At 51.2% G+C, this 15,730-nt stretch overlaps 1 protein-coding gene across 3 annotated transcripts in view; it reads right to left on the reverse strand.

Annotated features, from left to right (window-relative positions):
- The window catches only part of NEDD4 (NEDD4 E3 ubiquitin protein ligase), a 1,992,497-nt gene that overhangs the window by 81,365 nt on the left and 1,895,402 nt on the right, over nt 1-15,730 (reverse strand). For all 3 annotated transcript variants that reach the window (XM_086958341.1, XM_086958342.1, XM_086958340.1), the window contains one exon: nt 10,387-10,483. In XM_086958341.1, the coding sequence (XP_086814467.1) occupies nt 10,387-10,483 (97 nt within the window). The remainder of the gene's footprint in view (nt 1-10,386; nt 10,484-15,730) is intronic.

A 15,730-nucleotide genomic window follows, 5' to 3' on the forward strand; every position in this document is an offset into this window, starting at 1 on the left:
GGAGGTGGAGACTGGACAGGTTCGGGTGGAAGACCGTCCCCTGCTGCTGCGACCGTCCCCTGCTGCTGCGACAGAAGGTCCTCCTGAAGAGGCAGACGAATCAGGGGATCGACTGACATGCTGAGTAGCTCGGGATACCAGTATCTTCGTGCCCAGTCCGGAGCCACAAGGATGACTTGGGCCCGTTGCGTCTGATCTTCTTCAGCACTCTGGGAAGAAGTGGTATAGGCGGAAAGCGGTACAACAGACCGCAACTCCTCTTGCGACGAAAAGCGCCTCCGAGCGAGTGTCGCCTTGGAAACTCCAACGTGCAGAACTGATGACATTGCGCGTTCTCTTCGGTGGCGAACAGATCTAACCAAGGCCCTCCCCACTGCTGAAAGAGACATTGCGCCACGTCCGAGTTCAGACGCCATTCGTGATCCATCATGCACCGACGGCTAAGTTCGTCCGCCCTGGCATTTAGGGAATCTGCCAGGTGTTGAACCACCAGAGTCACGCCCGATGTTCCAGCAACTAACAGAGGCGCAGAGCCTCCTGGCATAGGGTCCACGACCCCACCCCACCCTGTTTGTTGGCATACCACATAGCGGTGGTGTTGTCAGTGAACACCTGCACTACACTCCCCTAGATAGAGGGGAGGAATGCCTTCAGTGCAAGCCGGATCGCCCGCAGCTTCAGAAGGTTGATGTGGAGCCGGGACTCCGCCGGAGACCAGAGGCCTCTGATCTCGGCCTCTCCCATGTGGCCCCCCCAACCCTGGAGGGACGCGTCCGTCACAACTACGTGCTCCGGTTAGGGTAGAGAGAGGGATCTGCCGCTGACTCAATCGCGGTCCGCGAGCCACCACTGCAACTGTCTTGCAGTGCCCTCCGAAATCAAGACAGGGTCGGACAAGTTGCCCTGATGCTGGGCCCACTGTAACTTCAGGTCCTACTGCAGAGCCCGCATCCGCCACCTGGTGTGATGCACCAGAAGGATGCAGGAGGCCATTAGCCCTAGAAGCCGGAGAGTCAACCTGACAGAGACTCGGATAGCGGTTGACAGATCGGAATCAGAGCCTGAATATCCTGAACCCCGCTGTTCGGGAGGATAAACCCAAAACTGCGCCGAGTTTAGAACCACTCTGATGAAAAGGAGTTTCTGAGAGGGACACAGGTGTGACTTCGGCACTTTGATGGAGAACCCCAGCAGGTGCAGGAGGTGGGCCGTAGTCTGGCGGTGGCTGACAACTGTCTGGGGCAAGCCCGCCTTCAACAACCAGTCGTCGAGGTAGGGGAATACTGGAACCCCTAACCTGCGCAGATGAGCTGCGACCACAACCATCTCTTTCGTGAACACCCGTGGAGCGTTGGTAAGGCCGAAGGGGAGCCCGGTAAACTGAAAGTGCTCGTGGCCTACCGTGAATCGCAGGTAGCGCCGGTGGGCCGGCAGGACGGGAATGTGAAAATAGGCGCCCTGTAAGTCCAACGCTACCATCCAGTCTCCCGGGTCAAGGGCTGCTAAGACCTGAGCCAAAGTCAGCATCTTGAACTTCTCCTTCCGGAGGAAGCCATTGACCTTCCGCAGGTCCAAGATAAGGCATAGGCCCCCTTTGCCCTTCTTGGGAACCAGAAAGTAGTGGGAATAGCAACCACGTCCTACTTGTGGCCCAGGAACGCGCTCGATGGCCCCCTTGAATGAGACGGCCGTAACTTTCTCTTGCAGAAGTTGCAAGTGATCCCCTGACACGCGGTGGTACTGCGGTGACATGGCTGGAGGGGTCGCCTCGAAGGGGAGGGAGTAGCCCCTTCGGACGATTTGCAGCACCCACCTGTCCAACGTGATGGAGTGCCATTGGAGGAGGTGATGGCGAACCCTGCCCCCCACTGGCATCAAATGGGCCTGAAAGCTCGGACTAGGAAGGCTTTGAGGCGGATGCTGCGGGGGTAGATGTGGACTGGCCGCGCAGTTGTCCCCTGTTACCACTGCGACGGTAACCACGCCAGCCGCCGCGCTGGATGTTAGACTGCAGCCCGTGGCTGGCAGGACGTGTGGGGGAACCCCTTCCGTGGCCACGAAAGGAGTGCAGGGCAGAAGTTTGCTGGTGCGGGGCCGACAGGCCCAAGGACTTGGCCGTAGCCCTGGAGTCCTTAAAGCATTCCAGCGCACTATCCGCCTTGCCACCGAAGAGGTGGCTGCCATCGAATGGCATGTCCATAAGGGTGTTCTGGAAATTGGCCGAGAAGTTGGCAGACCTCAGCCAGGCGTGGCGGAGAACCGCCACAGACGTGGAAATCGCTCTTCCCAGCGAGTCCGTGGGGTCCAGTCCACATTGTATTGAATACCCCGCTGCGTCTCTTCCCACCGCGAGGGATTGAGCGAGCTTCATCCGGGCTCCCTCCGGGCACTCAGGCAGCACTTCCGCGACCGTATCCCACAGAGAGTGGGTGTAACGGCCCAAGAGGCACGCGGTGTTGACTGACCGCAATCCCAAACTAAGGGAGGAGAACATCTTCTTGCCGAATTGTTCATACCTCTTGGATTCCCGATCCGGTGGTGCAGTTGGGAATGCAGACTGGGAAGTAGAGGCCTGGATAACCAGGCTCCCGGAGGTGGGGTGGGTGGACAAAAAAACTAGGGTCGCCCGGAGCAGGGCAGTGGCACCTAGCGACATTCCTATCTACAGGGGGACCTGTAGCGGGCCTGGACCAGGTGCCCAACAGGACGTCTGTGAGAGCCTCATTAAACAGCAGTAGAGGCTCTGGGGAGCTTACCTGCGGTTTAAGGACCTCTGTGAGGATGTTAGACCTCACCTTTGCGACGGGGAGCTCAAGAGCCAAGGCCTTGGCTGCCCTCGTCAGCACCACGCTATAAGCAGACCTCTCCTCCGTAGCTACGGTAGGAGGGGAGACAAAACCAGTGTCTGGGGAGGTATCCAGGCCACTGGCTTTGACTAGTTCCACTGTCCAGTCCTGATATGACTGGCACTCACGTGCCAGAGGGTCGTCAGACCCCCCCCCCCCAGTCTCCCTCATCGTCCATGTCCTGAAAGTCAGGGGTAAAGGATGGACCCAGATCCTTGAAAAATTCCTCTTTGGCCGATGCCGAATGCGGCGTCGAGCGACGCCGCTCCGACGCCGGATCCGGACCGAGGGGTGGACCAGGGACGGCGTCATGTGGGGACGACTCCAGGGATGACACCCTAGGGGCCGACGCCGGCGGGGTCGTATGGTCGATCAGCGGCGACCCGGATCTGGAACCGGATCCATCCAGCAGGGCCTTGCGGCGCAGGGATCGAAGTCGCTGACGGCGCCAGGGCCAAAGCACCCGACAGCGCCGGGGCCGAAGCACCGGGCCCGCTTGGACTCCCAGTCGGGGCAGCTTGGCCTGAAGGCGCCGCAGAACCCGACTGAGGAGAGAGCGACCTCATGGCCATGAGGAAGGCTTCGATCTCCTCCGGCGTCGCGTTCTGCCCAGGGACCAACAGGTATGGAGCAGGCCGCGACACCTGCGGCTCCGGCTGAGCCGCGTGGGCGGTGTCACCCGAACCCCCGGCCGCGTCGCGCGAGCCTCGGGGGGAGTCAGAAGAGCGATGACGCCTCTTCAACTTCTTGCGCCTCTTACCTAAGGACTTGGAGTCCGACGAGTGGTGTTGACTCGCCGAGCTGTGATGACTCCGGCCCCGCGACCAGTCCCTCGACCTCCTTCCGGACCGGGACTTCGAACAGCGCGGGCCGACTGCCAGAACTCAAGGTGCTTATGGGACAGCTCCCGCCTAGCCATCAACATCAAGGCCCGACAGTCGGGGCACGACTTGTCATCATGGTCGGCCCCAAGGCAATACAGGCACCAGCGATGGGGTTCGGTAACCGGCATCAGTCGGCTGCAGTCGGCACAGGGCTTGAACCCGGGCAACCCTACCAGCACCGATGGAGTCGTATGGCTCGGAACAGATCCAAAAAGGAGGAAAAAAGAAGAACTGACGTCAGCGCGCGAGGGTGTCGTCTAAGTACTCCGACGACGTCATCCCAGCACCAATGACGACGGACGGGGAGCCGCAGACGACGCCTACTCACGCGCAGGGGTACTGCTATGCAAAATTTTCCGGATCCAGTCTGACGCCTGGGGATATTCTAAGGTAAGGAATCTAATACTAACCTGTTTCTTTCAGATATAGAGGCTACCGCTGTTGCTCTAGTAGAGTGAGCACATAACCTGACACGAGGTTCCTTCTTTTCCAATGTGTAACACAATTGAATGCAGAGGACAACCCATTTAGAGATGGTCCTTCTCTGCACTGCCCAACCTTTTTTGGCACCCACATAGTCTATGAAGAGTTAATAGTCCTCCTGGAAGTCTTTGGAACGCTCAAGATAGAAAGACAACGTACATTTAGGGACCAGGCGATGGATACTCTCCTCATCCTTGGAGGGATGCGGGGCAGGTAAAAATTTGTCAGTGTAATGAATTGCCCCACAAGAAAGGGTGTGACCACTTTAGGAAGGAACAAAACTTATGTTTGAAATACCACTTTGTCTGGATGGACAGACAGATAGGGAGGTTTGGATGATAGAGCCTGGCGCCTGCTAACTTCGGGCAGAGGTGATGACAATTAGGGAAGCTGTCTTAAGGGTCAGAAGCCTGAGAGGGTAATTATGAAGAGGCTTGAAGGGAGCACACATAAGAATAATCATGACCAATCCCATTGGGGCAATATGAAAGGAGACAAAGGAAACCTATTGACAAAGGGAGATTTGAACAAAGAAGGCTGATCTGGAAGTCTCAGAAAGGCAGAGCTAGCCTGAAAGATAACCCTTAACCTGTTTACCGCGGCGGACATTCAGCCGCGGTGCCGGCGTCTGACACAGTGGGTGGGGCTGCATCGGCCATTGGTCGTGCGTAGCACCTGGGAGGTAGTGCTCCTGTCGCCCAACGGCCGACGCAAGCACGGAACGGGTTAAGGGTGCCCAAAGCAGAACCCTGCTGGACAAAGAAAGTATGTACAATTGAACCTCTGAAAGAGGTGCAGAAAGAGGATCAACTGCTTTTGCTATGCACCATGCCACAAATGTGTTCCATCTACAGGTATATACCATTTTAGTGGAGGGCTGCCTGGCCACTAAGATGACATCACAGACTTTGGGTGGAAGGTCGAAAGCTGTCAACTGCCAAAGCTCAATCTCCACGCAAGGAGGTGGAGATTGGACAGGTTCTGTTGAAGAACCGTCCCCTGCTTCTGTGACAGAAGATCCCCCAAAGAGGCAGTCTGACTGGGGGATCGATGGCTATGATCAGAAGGTCGGAATATCAGACTCTCCGTGCCTAATCCGGAGCCACAAGAATGACTTGAGCCCAATTGTGCTTGATATTCTTGAGCACTTTGGGCAGAAGTGCTATAAGCGGAAAGGTGTAGAGGAGGCCGAAGCTCCACTCTAGATGAAAATGCCTTGGACACTGCAATGTGCAATACTGCTGATATTCCACGCTCTCTTCGGAGGCGAACAACTCTAACCAAGGCTCTTCCCGCCACTGAAAGAGTCCTTGCGCAACCTCTGGATAGAGATGCCAATCATGATAGATCAGACACCAACGGCTGAGTTTGTCTCCTCTGGAGTTCAGAGAACCCACCATGTAGTGAACCACCATGGATATACCCTGATGTTCCAGCCATGCCCAGAGGCGGTGAGCCTCCTTATAAAGGGTCCATGGCCCCACCCCGCCCTGTTTGTTGCAGTACCACATGGCTGTGGTGTTGTCTGTGAACACCTGCACTACTTTCCCTATGAGAGAGGGAAGGAATGCCTACAGTGCCATAGCCCGGAGCTCCAAAAGGTTGATTTGGCGACTGGACTCGGTGGAGACTAGACGCCTCTGATCTCTGCCTCTCCCAGGTGGCCATCCAATCCTAGGAGTGACACATCCGTCACTACAGGCAGATCTGGTTGGGGCAAGCGAAAGGGATCTGCCTCTGTCCCAGTTGGTGCGCTGCTATTCATTTATTTATAAAGTTTTATATAGCGCGAACATGATCCCGAGGGATATCAGAGCGCTTTACAATTGGAAGGAGAGGAATGTAAAAGTTGCAGTACATGGGTCCAATCAAGATACCAAACAGCACATATCAAAATAGAACTCAAAGCACAAGAACGGATACAAATGAAGGGGTCTACAAAGAGTAAGGTAACAACTGGTACATAGCGAACTAGGATGGGAGCAAATGATTCGAGAAGGGAAAAAAAACAAGAATAACATCCATATAAACACAGACACAGACACACAGCTTTCCCTCCGAGATGTGGACGTAGTCGGAAAGATTCCCCTGATGCTGTGTCTACTGGAACTTCAGGTCCCACTACAGAGCCGGCATATGCCACATGGCATGATCCCCCAGCAGGATGCATGCCTCAAAGTCATTCTAACTCAAATCCAGGATAAAGGCTGAAACATCAGAATCATAGCCGCTTGGCAAGATAGGCCCGAAACTGTACTGCGACCACCAGCATCACTTTTGTGAACACCAGAGGGGCACTGGTAAGGCCAAAGGAGAACACAGTGAACTAATAGTGCTAAAGAACCATAAGTAACGTCTGTGGGCAGGCAGGGCGGGAATATGTAAATAAGCGTCCTGCAAGTCCAACCCGATCATCCATTCCCCTGGTTCGAGGGCAGAAAGGGCCTGGGCTAAAGTGAGCATTTTGAACTTCTCCTTCCAAAAGGTAGAAGTTGAGGGTCCAGAGGTCTAGAATAGGATGCAAGCTTAGGGGCACCAAAAATTAGAGGAATAACAACCATGTTCTTCTTTTGGCACAGGGACCCTCTCTATAGTGCCCTTGGGCAGAGAGCCATAACTTCCTCGCAGAAAAGTGCCAAATGATCTTCCGACATACGGTCATAAGAGGGTGGAATGGAGGGAGAGTTAGTCTTAAAGGGGAGGGAGTAGTTCCTTCAGATTATTTGCAGAACCTGCCTGTCCGACGTGATGGACTGCCAAAGTAGGAGGTGATGGCGAATTCTGCCTCCGACTAGCCATTGATAGGCCTGAAACGCCAGACTATGAGGGTTTGGAGACAGTGACAGAGGGGGAAAGGGTGGACTGGCCCTAATGCTGGGTCCCTAACCAACGAGGACGGTGGGTCCCAAGGGCACGCAGAAGCTAGATAGCTTGAGTGACTTGGTGGCTTTGTTGGACAGGACGTGGCTGACGCTCCTTCCGTAGCCACGGAAGGAATGAACGGCAGACTGAGGGGGGAGGGGTTGGAACCGTGAGGCCCAAGGATCTGGCCGTAGCCCTAGATTCCTTGAAACACTCAAGCGCCGATTCTGCCTTCTTGCGAACAAAGCGAGTGCCATCAAAGGACATGTACATCAGAGTAGATTGGGCATCCCCTGAAAAGCTGCAGCGTCGTAATGCTACTGACGAGGCAACCGTACTGCCCAGTGAGTCCGTGGTGTTCGGTCGACAATGAATGGGGAATTTTGCTGCGTCTCTCCCGTCCACTACCGCATGCGAAAAAACGGCCTAGGACTATTCCAGGCACTGAGGCAGCACCTGCGCAGCAATTTTGCAGATGGTATGGAAGTGTCCGCCCAAGAGTCAAGCAGTAGTCTCCGACCGCAATGCCAAGCTGGAGAAAGAAAAACATTGTCTTCCCAAGATGGCCCAGCTCCTTGGACTCCCTATCTGGGGGAGAAGAAGGGAATGCACCTTTGGAAGATGAGGCTTGAACATCCAAGCTCTCAGGGGAAGAATGTTGCATAAGGAACGCTCGGTCGATGGTGGGGGATGATTGTCCTGTCCACAGGGGCCCTTGTGCTTGGCCTCGACTAAGTGCCCATAAGGACATCGGTGAGGGCTTCATCTTTTCTTTTTCTGAGTTTTAAATAGCGCAAACTTGACCCAAAGGTATCAGGTATCAGAGCACTCTACATGAGCACCAGTTACGTTACATAAGGACACATTAATTTTTGTTAGGCATGGGGAGATTAAGTGATTTGGCAGAATCACAGGATGTTGAGCGTCGTTGCTGAGACTAAAAGCTTGTTTCCCAGATTTCAGTTTGCCGCCCTAGCTGTTAGACCACATCCTCTCCCATTCATTAAAAGACACAAGAGTTGAAGAGGTAGAAGCAGTAGGCTGAAACAACTCTGTCAGGTTAGACCTGACTGCCACAAAAGGGAGCGTGAGGTCCTGGATCTCGGCTGCTCTTCTCACCTCCATGGTCCCCTCTTCCATAGCCACAGTAAGGGGAGAAAGCAAGCCTGTACAACCAACGGCCCTCACCCAGGTCCATCCACTAGTCCATGGGGTATTCAAGCTGGCCTGTTAAAGGGTCCACCTGCCCTTCCCAGTCCTTTTCATCACCTCTAAGTACAAAATCATTACCAGGGACGAACACAGGGACATAAGCCGATCCAGCTCCCTGTCCAAGTCGGGGACAGGGATGGGTTTGACGCCGACTTGTCGCTCGGTTGGCATCAGAATCGCCACTGCTGGAATCAATGTCAGGGAAGGTCGAGTTGAACGACCCAAGTCGGTTCAGATCTGATAATGGATCCACGGGGACCCTACCGATTTACTGGCATCATAGGCAGGGGCTCCCAACAACTTCGCAAAGCCCGAAGGCACACCAGTGAAGCAGTGAAGCAGGGCTGCATAAAGATGAGGTGTACTGCTTAATAAAACTGTTGCGATTGGGCAGGAGATGCTCCAGCTTCTGGAAAAGTGGGGAGGCGCTGTGTTGTCTTGGAAACAGAGGCCTAGTGAGACGTGGCTCTGTCTACCACGTCACATCGGCCGCCGGATGTGGTGATGTCTAAGAGCGTCTAAGCATTTTCGACGACTTCTTTTGCTTATATGAATGTCCCAAAGATTTTGAATGGGACAAGGAGTGCAGGCTCTGCAACCATTCTCTGGACCTTCCTCTCGATTGAGAATGAGAGCTGCACAGAGCTGAGCGCCGGGCCTCCAACAGCTTTGGGGTCTGCTCCCACAAAGCTTTCAGATTCATGGCCTGGCAATCGGAGTGACTTCAGGTCATGGTCACGCTCCAAGCACCAGAGGCACGAGATGCGGAACCAACACAGAAATCACCCGTTGACATGATCTGCAGGGCTTGAATCCAGTCCTACGTTAGGGCAACTCAATGCCACCAGGAGTCTAAGACTCAGAGAAAAACATCAATACAAGTCGAAAAAAGGATAGCCAAAAAATGGCTAAGGGGAAGCTCTCTCCGGATCTGCAATTAGGCTGGTGTGGAAAAATAAAGAATTGACATCAGCGTGCCTGGGCGGCGTCTATGTACGTCCGCGACATTATTTCCGGTGCGCCCAATGTTGACGACAGATGTGGTGCCAACCGACAACACCTAACGATGCGCAGGGACACTGCTAAAAATCTCTGGATCCAGACTTACATCTGGGGGAAACTCTAAGGTAAGGAATCTACAAGGTCAGTCAAAAAGCAACTGGCGGTAGCTCTATCTGAATATGCGCTCACTGGTGCAGAAAGATAAGAACTGACATCTATGTGCTGGGGTGGCACCTATATAGATACCACACACATCCCTTTCAGGGAGGACAATGCCACACAGAGCGGAACGACGATGCCTACTGACGCGCAGCAGTACTGCTCATCAAAAATATCCAGATCCAGTCTGACGCCTGGGGATTATTTTAAGGTAAGGATTCAGCGGCTAAAAGTCTCTATCAGATAAGGCTAATCCCTTTAAATATAAAATATAGACAAGGGCTTTCGTGATCCACCAAAAATCAGATTGCAACCCACAATTTAGTAAACGTTGTTATACAGTATTATACTGCTAAACTCTTTCCAAATTATACATGTCGCACAAGGACTGAGTTTATGAAATATTCCAATAAAAATATATATTGCTATGCTTTATGATCACAATACACATAGATTTGCTTTTAATGAAACATGCTATAGATATTGTGTATTTATGATTTTTAGTATTACTAGCATTCCAAGGAATATCAGCTGAAATACAATCTTAATGCAGTTTTGCACCTATAAAATACTAATATTTCACCATAATCTTTATCTTAACATCGTCTTGCTCATTAATTTATGGGCTTTTTACTTACCCTCGTAGTTTGAAGCAATGCAGTACGATATTCTTAAAAAAAATTCTATGCAGCGTAGATTCTTGAATATAGAAGCTGAAGCCTATTTACTGTTATGCTCAAGGATTAAGAATGAGCAAGACTGACACACTTAAGCTATAGCTACATTCTGTTCCTAAGTTTAATGGAAAACACAGTGCTCATAAAAATATACAGATGTGGATGAAATAGAAAAAACAAAACTGCTTGGTCAGACAGCCACAAATAACAAGTTTTTAATTGTGCTAAACGATCTAGGCGACTATCATAAGAAATACTAACCATACAGCTCAGCAAACCCATTCATGGGTACACGGGATGTGCCAGTTACAAACTGAAGCAATCGTATCCTTTTCTCAGAATCCATCAACAGAACAGCCTGCACGGGAAAATGACATATTAAACATCTACTCAAAGCTTTATTGCATAAAAGAGGCAGAGCTTCTGTTTGGGTTTGGAGATGATTGTGACTTACTTAAATGTGGAACTTTCTCACAATTTTTGCCTCCCACAAACACGGATATTGTCATCCTACTGAATTATAGTTAACTATGCATTTCTCTCTCTCATCTCAATTTGTTAAAATTAGCAAATATTTTTGTGTTACTACATATCAGATAATTTTTCTGACAGGGACAGAAAGTGAATTCCCTAAAATTACTGTTTTGTTAAGGATAAAGTTACCTTAATGTTAACTGTTACTCTTAGTTCGTATATACTTTCCCATTAAGAGTTTGTGGGAATGCCAGTCGTGTAATGATGACTGGAGCAGAAACTCCTTCTGTATTTCTTTAATACACACCTTTCCTATGCAGGCTCAGCACGTCAACGTGTATGCCATACACTGCACAGCCCTATTGGTGATTACGTGCACGTACCCACTGGTCCCCTCAATTTTTTATTTATGAGCGTATGTTTTAGAACAATATTTATTGCATTTATAAAAATATTCAATTCTAAAGACAGTACGAGGAGTAAAGGTTTACACTTAAACTGTAAACAACCCCATGTGGTATACGGCATAAAAAATGCAGACAGGAGTTCATCATATAATATTTCATGAAACATTCATGGTCAATTTTGCCACACCAAAGTCCATCTAGTTAAGTTTTCTGAATACTTTTGGTTTTTCCTTATTTTCTGGTACATTCTTGTTAGAATTGGGGGCCTCTGGTTGGCGCAAGTATTCACTTGTGACAAGCAGGGACCCTCTCCTCTAAGTCAGGGCGAAGGATGACCCCTTGGAATTACCCTTGCTCACCCTCTAGGTGCGTGGCGTGAGCAGCCAAGGCTATTCTTCAGGCGTTATGGAGTTAAGCATTTGTAATAACACACACAGTAAAATGTACCAATCCCCCCACAAATGGACACCAGGCTGTGAATATATAAAAATATGTTCCTTTATGTAAATATATATATATATATCAGATCCGACTTATCACAAGACCAATAACGTTTTTGTTGGGCCACAGGTTGTAAATAGGCAAGCTTTTCTTCTGTTTATAGTAAAAAAAAAGGGTTTCTTTTCAATTCACCTCCAAAACAGTTCTCTCAGTTCCAGTTATGCAATAATGGGGCCTCTTGCCCTGTTCCTGGAAGGTATGGCGCTCCCAAGCGCCTCTGTGGGCTTCGCAGCGCTCCTCTGTGCTCCACACAGAAGAAAAGCCGGGGCCCTACCAATGCTCACGCATCTCGCGGTGCGCTTTGAATGGAGACCAGAGAGGGGCCTGACAAACCCTGGGCCTTTTCCGGAGGTGGGGGCTGAGCTGCGGAGCAGCAAGCAGGCAATGAGAGGAGCCTGGAGGAACCCTGAGCCTTTTCCAGAGGTGGGGGCTCCTGGCTGCAGTGAGGAGCAGGGAGAGGAGCCTCTTGGGCCAAGGCACAGGGAAGGCTGACGGGGAAATAAAACGTTGTGGGCCCCTAGCCCGATGTCTTCAGGAATGCTTCTTTCTTTTGGGAATTTGAGCCGAGTTGGGCACGAGCAGTGCGACTCGGTTCGATCAGTGCAGAGGGGTCCCTTCTCAAAGCGGAGGATCTCCGGGAGGCAAGGCACAGCATGGGAGCCCTCAGTACCGATGGTACAGAGGGGGGGACTCCCATCACAGTAAGGCGCGGCCTCTCGTGGGGGGGCAGAGCAAGGTGGGGCGGCCAGGTGCAATCACATGCACGGGCGGCCGTCCAGGCTGCAGACTGCTCGCGTCCCCGGGATTCCGGCGGGAGGGGCTGAAGTCTCACTCAAGTGCTCCGTGAAGCAGGCGGGGGTAGAGGAGCGGCCGGCCTTAGCCCTGGGGCAGAGAGCGACTCCAAGTGGAGCGAGGCTCTCAAGGGCAAGAGGGCAGGCTGGCTCCCGGGTACCACGGCCCTAGGAGGGGGCGAGAGGGGGCAGACTTTCACCTCCGGCAGGAGGAAATACTCGGCCTCAGGCAGGGGACGAGCCAAAGCACAGGAATTTGGAATTTGGAAGTGGATTTATAGAGCGCATATGTTATGTTATGTTATTTATTATTTATTAAGCGCACATACGCCCAAGGGCTTCTTGGCGCTGGTGAGAGAATCAAACATAACAAAACATAAAAGAAATACAATCACTGTTTACCATAAGCCTGGGAAAAAAGAAAAGTTTTAAATGCCTTCCTGAAGGCAAGGAGGTCCTTACTGTGTCGCAGAGTCAAAGGGAGGGAGTTCCACAATGAAGCGGCTAAAAATTGAAAACTGCTGCCTCCCTGACGTTTCTTTTTGAAACGAGGGACCTCAAGTAGGTCTTTGTGGATTGATCTCAAGCTGCGCAAGGGTTTGTATTTGCGCAGTAGTAATCTAAGGAACATGGGACCCTTACCCTCCAGAGCCTTGAACACAATACAGCCCACCTTGAATGTGGCTCTCTGTTCCACAGGCAGCCAGTGCAAAATCTCTAGTCCATGTCTAATTGATTCCCACTTAGGGACTTTGCAGATAAGTCTCCCAGCTTGATTTTGCAAGTATTAAGTTGGCCAATAGGCGCCCCCAAATAGAGGCCATTTGAAAAATCAATGTGAGACAGGACTAGAGCACTAACTGTCTGAATTAAGGCCAGACCTGTAAGGAGATGTGCTATTTTCTTGATCTTCCTCAGTTGAAAGAACCCCGAGGAGACCACAGTTCCGACTTGACTTACCAAGGTAAGATCCTCACTAAGAGTCACTCCCAAACTTTTTACTGTACGGGATTTTTTTGGGGGCGAGCCCATGTCCGACGGCCAAAAGCTAGGACTCCAACTGATCTCACTCTTCCCAGGTAGAATGAGCTCCGTTTTTCCCGGATTTAACTTAAGGTGGTTTAGAGACATCCACCTCTGGATAAAAGACATAGTTGCTCGGAATTCCTCGGCAGCATTGTGAGAATTTAGCACAAAAACCAACTGCAGGTCGTCTGCATAATTATATACATCAACCTTAAACTCTCGTAGAGAGAACAACAGAGGCCGCATATACAAATTAAATAATAAAGGGGACAAGGAGGATCCTTGAGGAACCCCACAAAAGGAATTTTTTTTAGGGGCTGTGAAAGAACCCAGTCGAACCGATTGGGTACGTCCTGAAATAAAGGACTTGAGCCAGGCCAAGGCCAAGTCCCGAAGACCGGCCTGTTCGACACGGTTGACCAAGATGGTATAGTCAACCGTGTCGAACGCAGCAGACAGGTCCAATAACACCAAGGCCTGGTGCAAGTCCCTGTCTGCGTTGGACCTTAAAGTATTCTGAACGGCCAATATCACTGCCTCAGTAGAGTGACCAGGCCGGAAACCTGCCTGGTTGGGTTGTAAATAGCCAGAGGCTTCCACAAAACTTGATAGGCAGTTGGTTACATGCGCCTCCAATATTTTGGATAAATAAGGCAGTAGCGATATTGGTCTGTAATTAGAAAGGTCTGAGGAGTCAATGCCAGGTTTCTTTTTTAAAGGGATCAATAAGGCCTGTTTAAAACTATTAGGAACATTCCCTGACATAAGGGAGTTATTAAGCAGTGGAATCAGGCTACTTGGGAGTGCCCGACCAATTTCTCTCATTACTTGGGGAGGGCAGACATCCTGAGGAGATCCTGATTTAACTCTAGTGAGCAAATCTTGAAGGGTTTGGTCAGTGATTAAGGGAAAGGAATGCAGAGTAAGAGGGTTAAAAAAGGTATCATCTATCGGGACACAAACTGGTAGCAGGGGGAGCGAGGCTCTCAAGGGCAAGAGGGCAGGCTGGCTCCCGGGTACCACGGCCCTAGGAGGGGGCGAGAGGGGGCAGACTTTCACCTCCGTCAGGAGGAAATACTCGGCCTCAGGCAGGGGACGAGCCAAAGCACAGGAATTTGGAATTTGGAAGTGGATTTATAGAGCGCATAGCTACCCTTGGGCATCCCAGCGCTAAAGAGGACCTAGTTTATTCCAGAGAGGGTCAGTTCAGGAGGGTATTTTAGGGAAAGAGCCAGGTTTTTAATTTTTTCCGGAAGGATAGTAGATTATGATCGCTCCTCATGGCTAGTGGGAGGGAGTTCCAGAGCTTTGGCGCGTTGTAGGCGAACCTGCGGCCGCCAGATCTTGCCTTATTTATTCTACGAATGGAGGCCAGAGCTAGTGAATCAGATCTTAGGTGTTTGTTAGATTTGTGTGGTTTCATCAGGGATCTGAGTATTGGGGGTCCCAGGTACAGGATGTTACCGTAATCAAGTCTTGAGTTGACCAGACCCTGCATCAGTAACTTCCTAGAGTTGAAGGGGATCAGGTGGAGGATCTTACGGGCCTTACGAATTAGGCCAAAGCAGGTACCTGATGTTTTCCTGGCCTGGGTTTTGAAGTTAAGGTCCTGGTCAAGCCAGATACCTAGGCTTTTGACTTCGGTTTTGGGGGTGGGGTGGGTGCCCATGCAGGATGGCCACAAGAGGTTAGCAGGTAGTTTGTTTCGGTTGCCCAGGAAAAGGATCTCGGATTTATCGCCATTGAGCTTAAGTCTTGAGTCCAACATCCATTGTGAGATCCCTTCGAGACAGCTGGCGAGATTTCCTAAGCTGGAGTTTGAGTGGTTGATCGACACCACCAGCTGGGTGTCATCAGCGTACATCACTGTCATGATCCCAAAGGGAGTAATAATGTCTTCAAGGGAGGACATATAAACATTAAAAAGTGTGGGGCTGAGGGAGGAGCCCTGGGGGACCCCACACTGCATGGTCAGGGGGTTGGATGTGGAGAAGCCGTCTGCCACTTGAAATGATCTTCCCTCGAGGAAGGATTTAATCCATGCGAGGGCTGAATCAGTGATTCCCACTTGACTCAGCCGGTGGACCAAGATGGCGTGGTCCACCGTGTCGAAGGCGGCACTTAGGTCGAGGAGGATCACTGCCACTGATCCTCCTGCGTCTATGATGGCTCTCGACTCTTCGACAACTGCTAGCAGGGCGGTGTCGGTGCCTTGCCCCGGTCTGAAGCCGGTCTGGGAATCACGTAATAAGTGATTAGACTCCAGGAAGGAGGATAGCTGTTGGTTAGCTATTCGTTCGGCCACCTTACTGATCCCTGGTAGGAGTGAAATCGGCCTTAAGTTGGAGGGGTCCGATGGATCCAGGTGAGGTTTTTTTAGGAGGGCTTTGACAGTAGCCTTTTTCC

This window comes from Lissotriton vulgaris, chromosome 2_1 (assembly GCF_964263255.1).
Source record: "Lissotriton vulgaris chromosome 2_1, aLisVul1.2, whole genome shotgun sequence".
Taxonomy (NCBI): domain Eukaryota; kingdom Metazoa; phylum Chordata; class Amphibia; order Caudata; family Salamandridae; genus Lissotriton; species Lissotriton vulgaris.